Raw genomic sequence first — 21,228 nt, 5'->3', positions numbered from 1 at the left:
GATAGTTTGGACCATACTATAACCTACCTGCATAAAATATAAGAAATTTCATGTTTTGTTTAAATCTAATGAAAAGTAACGTTACTAGGTCTTAAGGTCAATTACAAAATGTAAAAATAAAAGCACAATTATCTCATGGTGCTGCTTTTTATTTTAAAATGTAATTTTAATTATTTTGATTTTTAAAGTCTCAAGTTTGTGTTTCTTTTTTATTTGTTGTTTTCAGAATTACACTAACAATTTACACATGTGAATTACAATAAATCATGAAAAGAGAAAAACGACATTCAACGATTTATGAATTTCATATCCTTATTATGCAACATTTATGTATGCATAGCCATGTATGTACATGCAAAATTCGTTCTAATAATAAATAATAAATTATATTCATGATATTTTGATTTCTAAAGTGGTATAAACCTATCCACATTAACTTGGTGCCACAAAATAAATCTATAATAACCGCATTCTGCCCCTTAGAGAGAGAGAGAGAGAGAAAACAATACTTCATATAATGTCTTTTGGTTTTTTAATAGTAATTATTTACCGGAGATCAAGTTTCTATTTCCCCGAAGTTTGTCGAATTCTAAGTGACGTTATGAACTTCCGAAAATGACGTTGGAGAAGGGGTTGCGTGCACGCGCGCCCGTATGTGTGTGCGCGCGCGCGTGTGTGTGAAACAGAGCGGAGGTGAAGAAGAGGAGGATGAAGCAGGGAGCGGAGGATGGGAGGAAGAGTGGTGTGAGAGAGAGAGAAAGAGAGAGGCAGGCTGGCTATCAAGGGCTCGTGTGAAGTGTGTATGTCTGGAAGGGGCTTCGATGGGAGTTTTATCGCAGCGCCGAAACAAAGACGCGATTTTTTCCCCATCCGGAGAAACATTGTAGCGGAAACTTTAAACTTTTACCCGCCAGAGCGGCAGCGCCGTGCCGGGTCCCGGCTTTGTCTCGCGACGGGGGGAAGTACGCCAATACACGCGAGGATATAAAGAACCAGCAGCACTTTTGGATACGCGTTTTTATCCACACAACGAGATAATCCGTGATTATTGTGTTTGTTTAGGAGAGTGAGAGAATGGCGGCCAACATGTACCGAGTTGGAGGTGAGTATTATTGTTAAGGCTAACACTAGCAGCAGGCTCGCGGGGGTTAGCATTAGCATTAGCGCGAGCGGCTGTTTCCGCCTTAGTTACAATGAGCGGAACCCCGTTGCTAAGCGAGCTAGGCTAGTTTGGTCACGGCTGCATTTGGGTTAACTCGAAATTAATTATTTTTATAGGCATTTAACTCAACTTTCAAATTCGCGTGGATGTGAAAACTTGAATCGGGGCGCAAGCTCGTTCTTTTGTTCTTAGTTTTGCTTCTTTAAGTAATTAGCCGCCGCAAGCAAACCAGCTAATTATAAGAGAACCCTTCCGTTAGTTTATCCACCTACGATGCTTTTTACTCACTTTTTCGAGTTTCATTCAAGTTTTTTGTCGTACACGTTGCCTGAACTGTGCCATTCTGTCAAACTCTTGACAGCTCAGTTATAGGGAGTCTCACAGAACGGGATGCAAAGACTTTCACTTTTGTCACCTGTTTGAAAAGGAACGTGGTTTGTTTTTACGGATATTTGATCATTTAAACATTTGGAACTTGATGAACCTATATTCAGAGTTCGATGAATGGTTCAGAACAGGAAAACGACTTGGGTTGTTCATAAGTGGCACTATAAGTTAACTTATTACATTTAAACACAGTTAAATACTGTGCAAAAACAAAAACGAACTAGCCAAATATAAAGCATTGTTGTACAGTTCAGAATACGTGAAATAAGGAATAGGAACAACAAAAATGCAAAGGCAACAAATATATTAAGGGAAATAAGGAATAAAGTAAAATAAAAATGCAATGTTTATAGTTACATAAAAATAAACAATGGCACAAAAATTCAATATTTATAAAGTTACATAAACTTAAAGAGCTTTAATTTATTATTTTCATATATTTTTAGAAGCATTCTAATGTTTGAAAGGGTTTCCTAGCCCATTGTGAAATAAGCTTTAAAAGGTAATACATAAGGGGTTTGCTTTAGTAATTTTTGTCTTTTGCCCTCCAAAAAAGTTTTTTAGAAAGTAGTTTAAAAAAAAAAAAACCCATAAAACATGTATATATTAAAATAAAATATCGTAAGGTTCTGAATGTAGAGTTTTGTGGGGGGTTTTATTCATTTCTTATGTCCATTTTAAAGTCGATCCAAAAAGAAAGGGCAATAATAAATTAAAAAGTTCTGTAGCTTCAACTGTAAGTTTATCTATGGGTTGTGAATAATTTCTGTGCTCATGCATGTGCCGATGTCATACGATAAAATAGGGTGTATTCACACCTGTCTTGTTTGATTCGATTGAATCAAGTTTAAGTTCTCAAGTTCGTTTCCTCCTTGGTGCGGATCTTTTAGGCAGGTGTGAATAATACAGCAATTGCATTTTGTTGAAGGACAAACAACCGTACCGAGACCCAGCTGAAGAGGTGGTCTCGGTCTGGTTCCAAACAAATTCTGGTATGGTTGAATGGATGAACCAATGAATGAATGACTTTATTCACATGTGTGGTTTTGTCTACGATTTCTGGTTAACTTGCAAAAAGAGTGGTGTTAAAGCAAACCGCACCAAAAAAAAAAAATCAACATTGTATTTGGTCCAGACCAAAGCAAGGGAACTAGTGGACTTTTCTGGTGTGAAACTGTGAATACACCTATAGTTGCATCTAATCAAATGCAGTTTTTAGTATATGAAGATACCCGTCAGACTACTGTACATTGTCATGCATGCGCATCCTTTGTCAGGGAGATACTCCTCACTGTGCATTCTAATGCAGTTTACCTTATAATGATATTGTATGTACTTTAGCATCATTGACTCTAGCATGACATGTGACCATGCACATTATAGTGCTTTTATTTTCTTAAATCCCAGAGTTGGCTGTAAATAGGTCACGGCAATCTGGCTGTGTTGCTTTAGCAGATGCAGCTGATTGCTTTATTGCAGTTGCAGATTAAACAGGCAGGGTTTGATGTGACGTTCTTGAGGAAAAACTCACTTATTACACGCTTGTCAAGATGTATTAGAGTTTATGGCTCAAGACTAGGTTTAGAGGAAGGCGAAGTCTGCTTCTGCTCAAAACAGTCGATTTAAATGTTGTATACAATTAAGATTCTGGCCGTCATACTATGTAGTAGTAGTAGATTTTCTTAGATTTTATTGCTCTGTTTGCTAGTGTTTTGGTAGATGCAGCTGCAGGTTTAAGTCATTGAACTTGACCTCCTATTCTGGCCTCGAGCTCTTGCGTCCCTACATTTTACCTCTGTGATCTGAAGCTTTATGACTAAATGCTGTTTACCTATTTGATCAGAGTGTGTTTTTGTCATTGAGCTTCCTAGAATGCATTAGTGAAAGGCCGACATCTCACCCAATATCTGCTGAATAGTGCTAGACCGATATATTGCCAGGCTGTATTATTAGACGACATTTGACCATTTTGAGAAAACTGGTATCTACCAATAACTGTCTCTTCTGCTGTATCTGCTTGAAAATTCTGTTTTCTAAATTGATCGTTTTTTTATGATTTGCCTGAGCGTTTCAATTTAAAAAAAGGAAAAAAATAATAATAATTTCATTTTGAAATCTTTTGAGACATTTGAAATTGAGACCTCCTTTTCCATTCATTTAGTTCATATAAACTCCACCTGTTTCTTATAATAGACTGCTACCTCACATTCAAACCTTGTCAATGGATAATACATGGTTTCTGTTTTTATTTTGTAGTGAATCACTGGGATCTGATCATATATGCACAATGCCAAATTCCAGAATCACACAACAACACTTAATATGAAGTGAAGATAATCTGATATGCTCTTCTTGCCAGAGTCCATTGTCTCTTAAACACATTTTTATTAAACTGTGTTGGCTTCTTCTATGAAATGATATTACCTGGAGGACACTCTAAAATAAATTCTAAACAAAGTAAATCCTAAATCTATTTTAGAATTTCTATCTAAAGCAGATTTTAAATTGCTCTTTTATACTATTTCAATGTGAAAACCGCCAAGAGAGCTGGCATGGTGTTAAACACCAACCAACCAACAGTCTTTTGTAGTGCATTTTAAATGTGTAAAATTTTAATTTCAGAATTGTTCTCTCGTTTGCAGTCATTAAATTGTATGCATATATTGGTATTATATACCTGTCAACTCTCTCATACACAGTCTAGATGTGTTTATTGGCAATGGGTTTTTAAATGTCTGTATTGGTTGACCAGTAGCATACATGTTGTGATATCATTGTGTTCTGGTCACTTATCCTCATTTAACTGTTCGTTTGAATGTCGCTGTCCTACTATGCAAAAACATGGCACAGTGTTCAATAGTTTACTGTTGCAAATGTTACTGTAACAACCCAGATGCGAAGTGCGGGGAGAGCTGTATCCTCGTGATGATGTATGAAATGTGCCATGTCAGTAAATTCTCACGGCATGCATGTTTCTATCAGTGAATAAGGCTGTGTGTAAAATCAGATTGTTCTTGCATTGTAAAATAGGGAGTTTTGGAGCAAGTGGGTAATGACGATTGAGATTAACTTGAAGAACCCATTGTATAATGTAGCTTGGTTTTTATGTTATTTGATTTCCCGCATTATATCTTCATCACTGGTCTTTGAACAAACATGAAGCATGCTAAAGGATGAGGGCTTGTCTTCTCTTTTGTGGTGCATTAAGTTCATACAAGGAAAGTGCAACCACATTGTTTGTCAGCAAGAGAGAATTGAAGTGTGTTTCATACCAGCACTATAATTGAGATGGTTTTGGTTCAGTGAAGCTTGCATTGTTTTTCACGGGGTGTTAATTGAGACCTCTAATGAAGATGCATTGAGGATACTTGTCAAGTGATGCAAATAGAAAGCTCAGCTCGCACGCATGTGGGCAAATGTATATATCGGGTGACGTTGTGCGGTCTGTTAAATGAGCATCCTGCTCTTTATGTGCATATACTGCCAGACAGATGATTCATTAAAAACACACACACTGACTGCATTTTGTAATGCTTTACTCTAGTAGTTGTCGACCATTATGAGGTTTTTAAATGGCCAGTTCCTACAGGTATCTAGAACATAGCAGATAGTTCAAGACAAGTTGTACCTTTTATCAGTTCATGCATCATGTGCTCCCATCAAACTCAGGATGTCAACGATTAATTGATGATCAATTAATTGTCGATAAGAGATGCAATCGATTAAAGCTGTCGATAGATGGTTAACCGATTTAATGTTGGGCTGCGTGCGGCTCATGCACACTCAACACGTGCGAGCGGCTGTGATTGACGGTATATATAAACACATTATCATCATTCTTTCACAATATACAAATTAAGCTTTTAATGTGATTTAAACTTTAAAAGATCATAAAAATAGAAACAACACAAGTTCTTTAGTCTTTACCACAGTAAGAGATGCGAAAACAGTAATTAAAAGTGAAATATAAAATAAACCTGCAAAATTAGAGGGTTAGACTGTGAAGATTTAGGAAAAGAAACAATCCCTAAATGTTATTGAATTTGTGGAAATTCGTGACCATTCGGATAAACCAGAACAAAGCCACATAAATGAAGGCTATAGGCTGGAATAGCATCCAGAGGCATGCTCGCGATCTGACATCTTCTAGTTAACCTATTATTCCTCTAATAAACAAAGCTTTTATACCATACTTGTCATTAATCAGAGCTTATATTTGTAAATAAATAATTGCAGGATTCAAAATAGCAATTAATAGGCACTGTGACCGACACTGACGTTTTCCCGGAGCATTCAATGATGTCACTAAACGGTGACGCCACAACAAGCATCATTCAAAAGTTTCTGCATGGACCTCACTAGGGCACAGGTTCTCAAGCCCTGTGTATAGCCTATATAAGTAATAGGCCTAACATAAAAATAATTAGTTTTCATAATTTGTTTTAATATGCAAAATATATCTGACTTAATTTAAGATAACAGATTTAAAACAGAAGTGTGGCGGCGATCCACAAGTTCACTGAGAAAAAAAAAAAAGGATGACAACGTGCATTCTGTTTGTTTGCTTTATTTTACAAGAGCACAACTCTTCTGTTTTTATTGTGAGAGTGCACAAATGAAAGTAAAATCTTTTGCAGAATTTTTTAAACAATTTTTCTGTCTCAGCTGTTTCGACCGCGCCAGAGCCTGACGCACACATTCTAGCAATTCAAACTTTCATCGCAGTCTGTTCATTATTCAAATAAAATAGTCAACTATAAATTTAGAAGGTTACACTGGTCAGTTTAAATAGACTGTAGTATAGGCCCTACTAGAAGTTTTTGCTCAAATGAAGAGGATGATCTTTTCCGTCAATATGCAAATTCGTGTAAAGTACAAGACTAGTTTACATTATAAATAATAGTTTAACATTCAAATACATTGCTAATATGGAAACATTTGGATTTGTGCCAAATGAGACCTGAGCAATAACCTCCAAATAAATCTAGCCAAAGCCACGCTCGCTCATCCTCGTCTGCACACACGCACTGTCACAATCTAATGCACTGTATGCCGGATTTTTAAAAACAAATAGGCCTACCGGAACGCAGAAATTCAAAATCTGACATTTTCCTGAACAGAATCCAGCAGGATCAAATGAATTACTGGTCATAATAATCAATGTGAGCAAAAGTGTGTTTTGCTGCAGCGGCGCCGCTGATGGAAGCGGTTCTCTGCACAGCCATACGCGCGCCACAGTTATGTTTGGGATCATTTTATTGTAAATGCCATAATGTCAGTTGAAAACATTGCAATTGTGTTTTAAAATACAACAACGAGCACCATGAAAACATTTTTAAAGAGTCGCGTTCTGTGGTCTCCGTGCGGGATAGGAAAATGTCTATTAATTTTATTCAGACTAAAACCAATTTAATTCAAGTGAGAAAGCATTTTTGTCTGTGTGTGTGTGGCTTTAGTACATCCTGTCATGCCGGTGACCGCTTTGCTGTAATAGACGCATTTTGCAGCATTAGGGTTAATGATTAATTGATCGTTAATTTAAATGACGATCGATCATGGATATGATTTGAAAATTTACGTCAAGGGAACAAATTAATAGAATTATAAAATTGTTAATTTGTGGCCTGTATGGGCTTTTTATTTTATTTTTTTCTGCATGTCATGTCGGGATCCATAGAATATGGACTCAGAATTCACTGAAATATTTGGAAACCAGCAACCAGTCTATTCACAGGATGAGCATCTTAAAATGTTCAAATGAGTATCCTGATTAACCTGAAAAAAAAATTTAAACCCTACCTTAGTGATGGCTAAGTAAGCCATAGGACATTTCTAGTTTGTTTAAGCATCCCAACCAGCCCAAGATGGCATTATAAGCTGAATTGATGTTGTGAGTTTGAGAAGTGAATGACTCCGTTTATCCAGAGGATTGTTCAAGAAACTTCTCATACATTGTGTTTAGTGAGGCTAGTAATGCAGAAATTACACATTTCACCTTTAAGTTTAGTTGGTCTGCTATTTTTGTCCCTGTCAGTATCTCAAAGCCTCAGTGGATTTCAGGTGTCTCTGAGCACCAGATGCCATGAGCCAACAATACAGCACATCCCTGCTTGAAGAGCAGATGGCTAGACCCTGTATCTCCTTGAGGGAAATTATTGATCCATGCGGCTTAGCCTCTCTTCACTGTCTCTCTGATTGATGAAGCTCATGAACTTGGGAGAGAGACCTCCATTTTGAGTTATCCCTTGCGGCACGGCTTAAGAACATGGCTGAGCAGAGGAGAGAACAGAAAGCGTTAGTCCGATTTAAAGATCAACGTCGTCTACCAGAATGAAAGTTGACCAGACCAGAAGAGAGAGTGATTACATAACTGAAGTGATGTGTTCTGTGTACACATTGTTGACTGTGCGTCATCTCATGTTCTCTCAATATTGACCCATGCCATTGCTCAGGTCACCACATATATGGTTTGCGTTATGGAACTTCTGCACAATAATGATTTGATTGTTCATGTGTTTAGTGATGGACTTCACATTTTTTCTCCACACCTTTGGTTTGAATACAGTACTGCTTAGATTCTGAATGGTCCTACTGATCAAATGTTACTGACCCCGTTTCAGCACTGATCAATAAGGATGCACATTATATTGGTACCATATAATTTATCAGCTAATTTTTTTTTCCCCAACTTTAATCGATATTGGGTATTTTGTGCATGCTTATTTTCCCATTTTTATGATGTTTCTTATAATCTGTTCACTTAAACACATCAATTTAGCTATTGTAAAAAAATTCATAGCCATTTTCACACTGTATATTATAATGTTGTGACTAAATGTACCATAAATTATTAGTCATTCATCAAAGGCCTCCTGTAGCGAATCGATGCGTTTTTGTAAGAAAAATATCCATATTCAAAACGTAATAATCATTTTAATGTAGTTTGAGCTAGGGCTGTGCAAAAAAAAAATCAAATGCGATTTTCATGCGCATTTCATCAGTAAAGCCGCTCCTGTGATTAATATTAAATCTCCAGCACGTGCTTTCAGATGGAGCGGCATTTACTACATAGAGCCGTAGTTCACTGACAAGCTACACAAAATCGCGTTCATTATCGGCAATGAATCACCTGCGATTTTGAACACTGTTTTGCCTAGCTTGTCAGTGATCTACAGCTCTATGTAGTAAGTGCCACTCCATCTGAAAGCACGTGCTGGAGATTTACTACTAATCACAGGAGTGGCTTTACTGACAAGATGTGCATGACAATCGCATTTGATTTTTTACACAGCCCTAGCTTGCGCCAATAGTTGTACATGGAAGCAGCTCTGAGCTTATGACGAATGAGGTTGGCGCTGCACATGCGCCTGTGTATCCATAGACTGTATAAAAACAAAAATTCACCCCCCCTCACAGTTGTCATGAAGGGCAAAATTAGCTATTTAGACCAAAATCATTTTTTTGCACCAGGCTGTAAACATGTTTTTTCCTGCTGTAAAGTTGGGCATTTTAACATGGGGAGTCTATGGGACTGACTCCCTTTTGCAGCCTGCCTCAAGGGGCCAGTCGATGAATTGCAGTTTTAGTCACTTCCTTATTGGCCTCACGAGAGAGAGCGGGAGGTTGGCGCTCGTGTGTATCTCATGAAAACCAACGTTTGTTAACAGGAGCAAAGGAAGCAAAGTTTCCTTACTTTAGCAAAGGAAAACCAGCCTGCTCTTGGCTTATATCGAAATCCTCCAACATTCTTCTTTAGCCCCTTTCACTCTGCGATTCCGGAAAATACACTGGTAATGTGTTCCGGCAATTGTTCCTGGGTTGCTAGATTTTGCCCATTTCACACTGCCAGTGATTACCCGGAATATGTGCCTGAGTTCACACACAACCCGTAAAAGTCCTGTAAAGACACGTGACAACAGGGTGAGACGTGTAATGTACGAGTCGAAAACGCTAGAGATGTTAACTTTCACTGAAGCTGGCGAACAATCTCAGCTTCAGCACGGAAAGTGAGGAACTAACTGATCTCTACTTCATTACAGTTTGCACATTTTTTTTCGTCACGAACGTTGATCTGCCTTCAAAAGAGTCGCGCAATAACGTGCGTCATCACTACGACACACCCTTTACAGCATTAGTTTTGGCTTTTGTTCACACAACGCTCAACGCGGCAATGTTACTAGGTCTCTGACCCGGGATCAATACCGGAAACAATCCCGGGGCGTGTTTGCATTCACACAGAAGGTGACCCGGCAATGTTCCAGGTCCAACGTGTAGTGTGAAAGGGGCTTTTGCAAATACTTGTATCTTACTCCTAATTAGTGACTTTTGTTTAGTTTTGATCTCTTGCCTGCGCTTCCATATTCGTCACTTCTGTCATTACAGAGCGGTTCAGATTTTTCATCTCGGTGCATCTCTATTACATATGTGTGTGTTTTATACACACACTCACAAAAATATTTACCTAAAAATGAAAACGCACACATAAATTATAATAATTATTATATAATAATTACTTCGTTTTGTTTTTGTCTATTGCAGATTATGTGTATTTTGAAAACTCCTCCAGTAACCCGTATCTGATTCGACGAATAGAAGAACTCAACAAGGTGAGGTTGGCACATGTTATATTCTGTCATAATTTTTTATACAAAATGTCATGCTTTCTTCTCCTTTTTTTACTTGATGCAAGCAGATTCCTTTTTTTATTGTTGTTTTTTTCCTTTGTTTATTTTTCTATGAGCTGTTTTTGACCAGTATGACTTGTAATGCCAATATATCAGCATACATAATGAATCTGGTGTGTCACTGTTCTTACATCCTAGAGTCGGGCTAACTGTGATTGGGTGGGGCTTTTGATGTCCGCCAATCATTTATCATACATCATCAATTGCGTGTGCAGATATTTGAACATTTACACTGAACATGGATGATTGACACATGCCAGCTCTCTGCTTATGCATTGTCACTCATAGCATCGTAACAGACTGTCTCTGTCACCTACTTCCCTCTGTTGTGCATTACTGATGCTCAGCCATCGTGCTGTTGTCTACTGATTCACACTGGGCTGTTTGAGATGAAGATCCAGCCGAAAGAGACTTACATAATGCTAAGAATGACACAGGCATTTTTCCTGGAGCAGGGATTAAAATACTTTATAGAACCTCATTTTGAAGGGCTACGAAGCTCAGCAGGATGGCTAAACTAATGGAAGTGGTATCTGTGTTCAATATGTGTACGTGTTAGTCAGACTTCAGTGCTGTCTTGAATATACACAATTCTAACCCACACTGTGTTGCATTAATGAGGAAGATGTGGTTTTCATTTCCATATAGAGTAGTTCATTTTCAATGCTGGAAATGGAGTAGAAATTTAGTTATTAATAGGACTCACAACTTTTTACTTGGCAGCTTAAATATTGGTGCACTTGCATGTAAATCATAGGCAGTATCATTCAGTTCAAGTTTTATTTTAAAAGTTTTACTTAAATTATGGATTTTTACAAGTACATGACACGAAGACAGTAAGAGCACTTAAAGCACTTACTTCACACACTGTCTGATCTTTTTTTGTGAATGGTCTTTCTAACACAGTTTTTATTTGCATGTCTCCCTAAGACTGCCAATGGAAATGTAGAAGCCAAGGTGGTCTGTCTCTTCAGGCGGAGAGATATTTCCACCAACCTGAACACTCTGGCTGATAGCAATGCAAGTAAGTATCTTACTGTTTCAGTCTCCTCTAATTCACTCCTCTTCATCATTAAAGATGAAGATACGGTGTCACTATGTAGATATCGAAGTTCTCTAAGTTGCATCAAAACTTTTTTTAAATACTAGTTATTTGAGACATTTACTGCTAGACTTTTATATCACCTGGTTTAATTAGTGTTTCAGACAGTAAGTGTAATCATCACATATTTTTTTTTTCTTCTTTGAGGACGGTGTTGGTTTTGTGCACTAAAATGCTATTGATATTCAAATTTGTTTTTTTATATATTTTTGAGTTTCTGTCAGTTGTGCTGTTGAAAGAACTTAAGTCCTTGAATTAATTTCACCCTGTTGTTGTTCTTCACACATACAGATAATTGTCTTTGTCCATTGCACCACACAATGAGAGGTGTAAATTCTCATTAATAATCTCAACATCGAAAAATGTCTGGAAACGGATGTCCTCTCTTGTGATCCAATTTTAAAAACATCCTATGTAAACGCCCTCTGAGAAATGTATCTGATGGCGTTGCTTTGATTAGTCATTCAGACAACCCACTGACTAGTTGATTTTGAAAATGTGTAGCTTTGCACATCCCTAATTATTTGTATAACACAGCTGCAAACATCCCGCATGTCTGATAAATATCTTTTTTTTTATCTCCCCTACATGCCTGAGGTAGTGGTTCATTTATATGTAAATTTTGTGCACGTGAACTGCCATATAACTGTCGTAATGCAGTGCATTTACCTAACCATTCCAGAGTAAGGTCAGGTTTGAGCTGTTGAGGTTGCATTGGCATGGGTTGGAGTTAGCACTCAAATCCTTTGCAGTCATGAGAGGTCAGTGTCTGCTTGGCTGGCTGTTTACTACTAAATGTATCCTCTTTGTCATGGCACTCTACAGCACCAGCACTGTCCTGTTACACAAGATCAGGGCTCCCATTTACATCACCTCCTCCCTTCACTACCTTCTGCCCATCTTCCTCCTCCAAACCCCCCCCCCCCCCCCCCCCCACCCTCGAATAGGCTCCTCTTTGCATATCCTCAGCTGCCATCCACCCTGTGCTCTCAGAACAAAAGAGCCTTCATGGGACCCAGCGGGCCACGGTGCTCAAAGGGTTAACACTAGGTTAACACTGTCTGGCTGCTGTCTTCGTCAAGGAGTGAAAGTGTTTATAAATGTATATGTGTGCGTGTTTGGCTTTGAGAATGTGCAGTTATGATGGATTTGTCGTACATGTGTCTTGAGTGCTCGTCTGCTTGTACATGTGTGAAAGGGAGCTTGTGGCATTTTTTTTTTTTTAAATGCGTACTTGTGCATGGGGGGGGGGGGGGGTGTTGCTCAATGGGGGGATGGGCGCCTCAGGTTTATTGCACAGGGTTTCCCAGTAAAGCTGGCAGGGACGCATTGGCCAAGGGGAGAGGAAGGAGGGGGCAGGGCCACCGGGGTGGCAGGAGGGTTTAATGGAAAGAGGTGTGGTTTGATATCCCGCCCTCTTCATTGACAGGGTTTCCTTTGGCTCTGTGCAGGGGTGGAGTCCGGTCAGATCGGCTGATAAAGTCCTGCCAAGTCTGCTCACACGAGCATCTTTTTAATAAATGTCTCTAACACCAATTTGCAATGCTAACAAAGATAAAAAAAATAATGTTCTGGAAATGCATTCAGTTCAGGTCATTTTGTGGTGGACCTGTATTATAATCGTTAACTTCCCTTACAAGTCTTCAGTTCTCATGAAGGATATTTAAGTTACTTTTATCTGAATGAGTGTGAAATTGATCACAACCATTACTAATAACCTAAAGTGATGCGTAAACTTGAGATTTGGTCTGTGTGTGTTCTGAGAGTAAGTTGTTTCACCTCAGAATGGTTCACACTCATATAGTTGCGTGTGTGTATTTTAGGAGACTTTGAAGAGGAGTCCAAGCAGCCTTCAATGTCGGAACAGCAGAAACACCAGCTCAAGCATAGAGAACTGTTCCTGTCTCGACAGTTTGAGTCTCTCCCGGCCACACACATACGGTAAATACACTCACAGCGCTCACAGACACAAACATCTCTGGATTGAATGGTATAATCCCATCAGAGCCCAGACTCAGACTGTATATAAGGTAATTGATTTGTAGCCATAGTCTTATTTATACCATGCATGTTCTGTCTAATTGTTTCTCTACAGAGGAAAATGCAACGTCACACTTTTGAATGAAACTGATGTTTTAACTGGCTACCTAGAGAGAGAGGTAAGAGTCCACCTGCAGGACAAGAGCGCACTGTGGTTTATCATGGAGTGTCACAAAACTACCAGCATCACTAAAGCCATGATTGAGAGACAAGCCATAACATGACAAGTGAATCTCATGAAATTCACTTGTCATGTTTTTTTTTTTAAGTGAAACATTTTTTATGCTTTAAGTAAACAAAGCTTGTTCTTAAGAACAGATTTGTATTTGTATTGATGTTTTCATAAGAATTGAAGGGGTCATATGATGCGATTTCAAGTTTTCATTTCTCTTTGGAGTGTTACAAGCTGTTTATGAATAAGATCCCTAAAGTTGCAAAGACTGAAGTCTCAAAGCCAAAGAGATATTTATAAAAGTTAAGACTTGTCCGCGCTCTCCTAAAACACCTCGTTTAAACACGCCCCCACATGTCTATGTCACTGTGTGGGAAGATGTGCATAACGCCGCTCAAATGTGCACACAAAGAAGGCGTAACTTTGTTCCTCACTGTAGTATTGTTGTGCCGCCGCCATGTAATGGAGATGCTATGCGTTTCATTGTGAAAGCGAAAATACTTTGTCTGGCCTTCCAAAAGTTGTATTTACAACACTGTTCCAGAACAGTCCAAACTGAATATTCAGATGTGTGCAGCACATTTTATGGAGGACAAGGACTGTTTCCAGACAAATAATGGAAACAGAAAAATAACTAAATATTGTAGAAACATAATTTTCTGTAAAGTTGCTTTGTAACGATTTGTATTGTAAAAAGCGCTATACAAATAAACTTGAATTGAATTGAATTAATGCTGACTCATAGTCTGTAAGTACATTTTATAATTTAAAAGATTTGCCAATGATGATTCAAACGTGAGTTTTGAGAGTGTTGCTAGTTGTTTGTCATTTCTCCCATCACAAATGCAGACATGGTTTTATGTTTATGTGGTCCGATCCAATGCAGGATGTAAAAAGACAATATAAGTCTTTTAAAGTATATAAGTAATTATAATCAGTAATTCTGTCCTCACTGGAAGGGTTTTATTGTTTTTGTCCTGTCACGCCGGTGTTCTGACTGGAAAACATGTCATCACAGTATAGTAAGGGGCGTAACATTTCCGTCACATGCTTGAGGTATTCAGCCAATCACAAAACACTGGATAGCTGGCCAATCAGAGCACACATCGCACACACATTATTATTATTATTTCAGACAGGCAGGGCATAGAGGAGAAACAATAATGTATAGTATGTGGAAAATGTGTTTTTTAACATTAAACCGCATAAAAACATTTCATTACACCAAATACACAAAATGTTTTTTTTTTTGCAACATCATATGACCCCTTTATGATGGTAGATGGTAGAGCCAAATTGTCAGCAGCCATTACTCCAGTCTTCCTTCATGATCCTTCAGAAACATTTCTTATTATCATTGTTAAAAACAGTTGTGCGACTTCATATTTTTGTGTAAACCATGATACATTTTACATTATCTGATTAATAAAAATTGCATTATTTGAAACCAAAATCTATAACCACTATAAATGCTGAATGAAAGTATTAAAAAAACTGATCTAAATTTGAACAGTAGTGTATGGTTTTAAATTTCTTTTTTATATTTTAGTTTTTTTTCTTTTGTTGATTTAAGGCAAAATCTAGTTATTAGATTGTGAACACCTTTTGTTGATTTAAAATGATCAAATGGCCAACTGCATGAAGTGTTTGTGTTTTATAATGTGTGTGTTTGTTCTGTAGGACTGCTTCTTCTACTCTCTGGTGTTTGACCCAGTGCAAAAGACTCTGCTGGCTGACCAGGGCGAGATCAGGGTGGGATCCAAATACCAGGCAGAGATCCCTGACAAACTGGCTGAAGGTCAGAAAATATTAATCTCCACGCCTTGATGTTACTAAAAAAAATTTCGTTTTGTTTAAAAGAAACTCCCATCAATTTTCAAGAAGCTCCAGTAGTGGCAATATCTGATGCTGAAACCGATGCTCTGCAGTGTTTACAATGTGTCCTTCGCACATGATTCTCATCACAATATTGCATCAGTACAAAATTTTCAGCACACATTTTAGGGAGAGGTGTTGGATATTGAATGGCTAATTCAAAACTCATTCACTAATTCAAAACCAATCTTTAATGCAATGTTTTCCCCACTCAACACTCATCAGTGGATTTAGACAATCGAGTGCAGGAGAAGCTTGAGACAAAGGTTTGGGATCCTAATAACCAGCTAAAGGATCCCCAGATAGACCAGTTCCTGGTGGTGGCACGGTTAGTATTTCACTCTTAGACTGACCATCATTGCTGCTTTAAAATAGTTGTCTTCATTAGCATGATGTTAATTCATATAGTATGTACCTTTAGGGCTGTTGGCACTTTTGCACGTGCACTAGACTGCAGCAGTTCAATCCGCCAACCCAGTCTGCACATGAGCGCAGCGGCAGCCTCTAGAGACATCACGCTGGTGAGAGAATGAAAAGCATACAATCACAATCTCTTCCTTAACTATTCCATAAGAGCGATTCATTCACTGCCACCTCACTGAGTTTCCATGCACATTAGATATTCACACTGTCCCGTCTACCTGTAGTTCCATGCCATGGACACTCTGCAGAAGAACGGCTATGACCTCGCCAAGGCCATGTCGACACTGGTGCCTCAGGGTGGCCCGGTGCTGTGCAGGGACGAGATGGAAGAGTGGAGCGCCTCTGAAGCCATGCTGTTTGAGGAGGCTCTGGAGAAATACGGCAAAGACTTCAATGACATTCGCCAAGACTTTGTGAGTTTGAAACGCCGTACTTGAGCATGTGCTCTCACACACAACTGCACTATTTTGGGAAAGAATCTCCGAAGATTTAAATGAATTTATTTGTTGTCCTGCAGTTGCCCTGGAAGTCATTAGCTAGTGTGGTCCAGTTCTACTACATGTGGAAGACTACTGATCGTTACATCCAGCAGGTAACAAACTTTCTGAGTTTTTTTAAAACCAAAGTTTATCTTGATATGTGAACATTTATGCATGCATACGAATGTTACTTAAACCATGTTTATTCCCCAGAAAAGACTAAAGGCAGCAGAGGCTGACAGCAAGCTGAAGCAGGTGTACATCCCCACCTAGTGAGTATCTAGTGTCACTGCACTTTTTTTTCCTTTATATGAATTCAAGTGGCACTTTCCAAATAAATAAAACAAATCGGTGTCCATTAATAAAGGGCCAAATCTCTCTCTCTTTTTTTTATTTTTTTTTATATGGTTACGTTTTCAAAAGATTAAGTTTTTCAGGCTGATTGAGTGTCTCAGGCTCATCACACTGCATTTATTTGATCATATATATTTATGTAGTGAAATATTATTACAATTTAAAATAAGTATTCTATCTGAATATATTGGAAAATGTAACTTTTCGCAGATGGTAAAGCTGAAGTTTTAGCAGCCATTATTGTAGTCTTGATCCTTCAGAAATCATTAGAATATGCTGATCTGCTTCTCATTTCTTCTCCGTGTTGAAAACAACTGCTCAATATTTTTGTCAAAACTGTGATAATTATTTTAAGATCTTTTGATGCATAGAAGTTCAAAAGAACAATAACAGTTTTCTGTAACAATGTAAAAATCTCTACTGTCAATTGAGCAATGCATCCTTGAATGAAAACGGTAATGTTTTTTTTTTTTTTTTATACTGACCCCATTTTTTTCAATAACACTATATTAGCACAGAATGAAAAGTAGCTATTTATCTAGTCTGTTGTGTGTATACATTTGTTAGATTAAGATATTTTCAACTTTCTCTAAATTTTGTCCTTTCCTTCAGCACCAAACCCAACCCCAACCAGATCAATGCACCTGGAAGTAAACCTGGCATGAATGGTGCCACTGGCTACCAGAAAGGCCTCAGTTGTGAAAGTTGCCACAGTGAGTGAACTCAAGTATTTAAATATAAGCTCAATTATTCCTCTGCATTATAATGTATGCATTGATCTGTGTGACTTGCTTCTCTTCCAGCTGCTCAGTCCCAGCAGTGGTACGCATGGGGCCCTCCCAACATGCAGTGCCGACTATGTTCATCCTGTTGGATTTACTGGAAGAAGTACGGTGGTCTTAAGACCCCTACTCAACTAGAGGGCGCAACAAGAGCTGGCTCAGTATGTTAACCCTGTGTTTTTTTTATGTACCCGTTTACTGTATTTTAAAATATCTAAAGCATACAAAAATCAACAGTGAGAAATTTTGTTTTTCATTAGTCATCTTGGTGGCTAAATGATAAATTATAAAACTGCCATAACCACAGTCGTATATCTTTCCAATAGGATGCAGCTCCACGTGGTCACATGACCCGTCAGGAGGTTCAGGGCATGTCCCCGTTTACCAGCAGCGCAGGGAGAGCTAAACTTCTGGCTAAAAATCGGCAGACCTTCATCCTGCAGACCACTAAACTCACTCGAATCGCCCGTCGGGTGTGCCAGGACATCCTGCAGTCCCGCCGAGCAGCTCGACGCCCCTACGCCTCCATCAATGCCAATGCTGTCAAAGCAGAGTGTGAGTATTCAACTGCTAACACACAAACTTTTATTCAGTAGCATAAACGTGTTTTTTATCTCCAGATTTTTTTGACTGTTTCTTTTTCTCTTTTTAGGTATGATAAGACTTCCTAAAGCAGCAAAGAGTGCTGTGAAGAACCGCCTTATTCCTCGACCATCCCTCATCAGTATAGTTAAAGAATTGGGTATGGTTTCAGTCTTGAATCAAAACCAAAATAGGGATTGAAAAACTATTTTGACATGGGAAAAATGAACACGTATTGCCTTTATTGATGAGACATAAGTCAACTGTTTGGCATAATGTTATATTTGAAAGCGGATCATTTGGAATGATTGTGATTGTTTTATTCTTCAGCTGTTCAAGCTCCTTTGAAACTCAAAGCCCCTCGAGGTGCTCCAACCCCTATCAACCGTAACCAGGTTAACCAGCCTCGGAGCGCATCCGCCCTACTGGGCAAGAGGCCCTTCGACAATGTGAGTATCACATACAAAGACACATTAACCTTCCCGCAGGTAGAAAACAGTGTACACAGATCTAAGCACTCTCATTGGCTGCAGGCTGGAGGTAATTCTTTGTCCACCAATGGAAGACCGTTCGCATTGGGTATAAGAGCAGCCACCCAGTCTGTCATTAAGAGGCAGAAGGTCAGTCAAGGAGATGCTCCGAATCCAGTGGTGTTTGTGGCTACGAAAGACACCAGGTATGTTTCCAAAACATCCCATCCACATCATGTTGTTGTTGTTTTTTTTGCAATCTCCTGAGACTAATTCCACGTATATGTGGTTTACAGAGCCCTGAGGAAACACCTCACTCAGGCCGAGATGAGGCGGGTGGCCAGAAAACCACACCTCCCGGTCAGAATCAAACTTCCTGTGCAACCCCGGCCACTTCCCATACCCATCATACCCTCCAGCACCAGCGAGCCAATCGTGTTGGAGGACTGAGCGATGTTCCAGTAGACCACATCCATTGCCAGAGCATGTTAAACCCGCCATCTTTATTCCTCGTCTTCTGTTGTCCCCCCAGATCCCATACGCATACCACGCTCACGTGCTCGGGATGATGACATACCGCTTACTCTTACACCAGCATACACCACTCTTCATTGCGTTTTACTCCCAGTGTTATAGTTTAAGGGTTCGGTGCCCTTCTGTCCCGTTGCTTTTTTAAATTGCAAATCCTTTTAACTGTGTAATTGAAAGCAAATCATGTTCATTCTAAGATGGTGGAAAAGCACACTTTATTTTTCTCCAGTTCGGTCGTTATTTGTATAAATATTAACAGGATTTTCCAAGAGTTTGATTCTTGCGTGTATGGAAAGTGGGATTTAAATGTGTGAGGGAGTACATGGTCTTTTTACCGTCATTTTCTTAATTTCTAAGGTTGCTTATGTTAAAAACATAAATCACCCTTTTTCATGCTATATAGACAAATAAATGATTGCGCTTGCTCATTTTATTTCAGCCAGTACTTGTGGTTCCAGCCTTTCAGGCCTAGCTGAATTGTGGAAAGATGGTGTCATGAAATGCATTGCAGCAAAAGTATCGATTATTATACAGCAGATCTGCAGTCGAGTTGGTGTTTATTGATAGCGACCTGGTTTCTCAAACTTTTTTTTTTTTTGTGATCATGAATCCAAATCTCCTGCAGTGTAGCTACTCCAGTCAGTGATATTTGAAGGTCTTGTAGGTTTTAGTATGAAACCACGTTTGATGACTTAGGAAGGCTTCTGGTTGTAGTTAAGTGTTGAAGGTGTTCATGAATGTAAGGGGAATCTTTGTTTGAGGTGGTTGGATGTCGCAATCAGTTTGGCCAGTTTTGTACCTCAATAATTGAGCCTTTTTCATATGACATCATGAACAAAGCCATAAAAGTTTGTTTTCCATGTCTGTTCTTTTTCCAAACGTTAACGCACTCGCATTTGTGTTGTAAGGTCTTGTGGGCTACTGGGAAGCTATTGTTAGCAGTTGTAGATAATGAGAGGGAAGAGATGTTTTTCTAGTAATGACTCGGATTATAGGCTGATATTGATGCATATTTCCCCCTCAGGTTTTTTTTTTTTTTTTTTTTTTTGTGTGTGTAAACTGGATCCAGTGAGATGGAAAAAAATGTTTTGGAGTTTTCTTAGACATGGCTCAACTATAGGCTGATATTGATGCATATTTGCCTTATGATTAAGCTTTTTCTTTTTGAGCTGAACGGTTGGGCTTTTTTGACAGACTTCCTGGCTTGTTGAGATTAGTCGACACAAAATTTCATTGTAAATCGTTCCCCCGATTAGGGGTTTTGTAATGTTTCTTAAACAAATGGAGCGTGCACTGCACACTAAAGAACACCAATAAATGTTAACATGTCCCCTTTTAATTGTCACCCGTTTTTTATGAAGGGGGTTTGTTACCCCACAATGTTTTGGCAAAGCTTGGAAAAGAAAAAAAAAAGGGAAGGAAAAAAACGTTAACATTGATCTCCATTGTGGGATAGAGTTTGGGGAGGGAAGACTGGTTGATTTTAGGGTTTGATTCAAGGATGTGAAGGATTTCAGTTTTGTCTATCAATGAGAAATATCTTTCAACTCACAACTCAAACTTTTTTTTAATATTCCAGTGTCTCTGTATCCTTTAATGTATCTTGTGATAAGAAAATAAAGATCTTTTGTTTGTGGTCCTGATCAGATAGTGTTTCATGTTTCTTTAGATCAGCTACAAGGGGATTGATTTATTTACACCTGCAGTGGATTTTATTCATGGTAGACACCATATTTGTTTGGGGTTTTTTTTGTGAATGAAAATGAGGCTGTATAGTGTGAATGTCTGGTTGGTTTGTACAGTTTTGTAAATTTAGAGGATTAGCCGATGTAACATTGAAAATGCATATTTCCAAATACATGCTGTTGCCTCATTTTCATTCATAAAATAATAAATCTGGTGTCAAATAAAGACCAAAAGTGTCAAGGAATGCAAATGAATGAAAAAAATAAATAATAATAATAATACATTTGTCATTTGCACCCACAATTAGTTTTATCCTCCTTCAGCTGACCATTAAAATATATTATATAATATAGAGAGTTTCTGGTCCCCATTTATTTTCGCAGTACTTTCCCCCATATAATGTAAGTTAATGGGCTCCAGCAACTATTCTGTCTTCTATGTTCAACTGAAGAAAGAGAAACCTTGTACAGGTTTAGAACAACTTGATGGTGAATAAATG

At 38.5% G+C, this 21,228-nt stretch overlaps 1 protein-coding gene across 1 annotated transcript; it reads left to right on the top strand.

Moving 5' to 3' along the window:
• The first annotated feature begins 670 nt into the window (after positions 1 to 670).
• On the top strand, positions 671 to 20,686 carry mta2 (metastasis associated 1 family, member 2). The gene is made up of 18 exons (XM_059526246.1): positions 671 to 1,102; positions 10,088 to 10,155; positions 11,164 to 11,257; positions 13,159 to 13,276; positions 13,431 to 13,494; positions 15,228 to 15,345; positions 15,648 to 15,750; positions 15,844 to 15,943; positions 16,070 to 16,258; positions 16,363 to 16,437; positions 16,538 to 16,596; positions 17,291 to 17,391; positions 17,482 to 17,621; positions 17,787 to 18,015; positions 18,113 to 18,202; positions 18,373 to 18,491; positions 18,576 to 18,718; positions 18,809 to 20,686. The coding sequence occupies exons 1-18, from the start codon at positions 1,075 to 1,077 to the stop codon at positions 18,960 to 18,962; spliced, it is 1,992 nt and encodes a 663-aa protein (XP_059382229.1). The 5' UTR covers positions 671 to 1,074; the 3' UTR covers positions 18,963 to 20,686.
• Positions 20,687 to 21,228: the final 542 nt, after the last annotated feature.

This window comes from Carassius carassius, chromosome 3, assembly GCF_963082965.1.
Source record: "Carassius carassius chromosome 3, fCarCar2.1, whole genome shotgun sequence".
Lineage (NCBI taxonomy): Eukaryota > Metazoa > Chordata > Actinopteri > Cypriniformes > Cyprinidae > Carassius > Carassius carassius.
Note: the sequence above shows the minus strand (reverse complement) of the source record. Positions and strands in the feature narration are given on the sequence as shown.

Bases quoted from the DNA above. Each gene is read 5' to 3' on its own strand.
- mta2 (XM_059526246.1), top strand. From the start codon at position 1,075: ATGGCGGCCAACATGTACCGAGTTGGAG. The intron at 16,259-16,362 runs GTGAGTTTGAAA...GTTGTCCTGCAG, and splicing joins ATGACATTCGCCAAGACTTT to TTGCCCTGGAAGTCATTAGC. The intron at 17,622-17,786 runs GTATGTTAACCC...TCTTTCCAATAG, and splicing joins GCGCAACAAGAGCTGGCTCA to GATGCAGCTCCACGTGGTCA.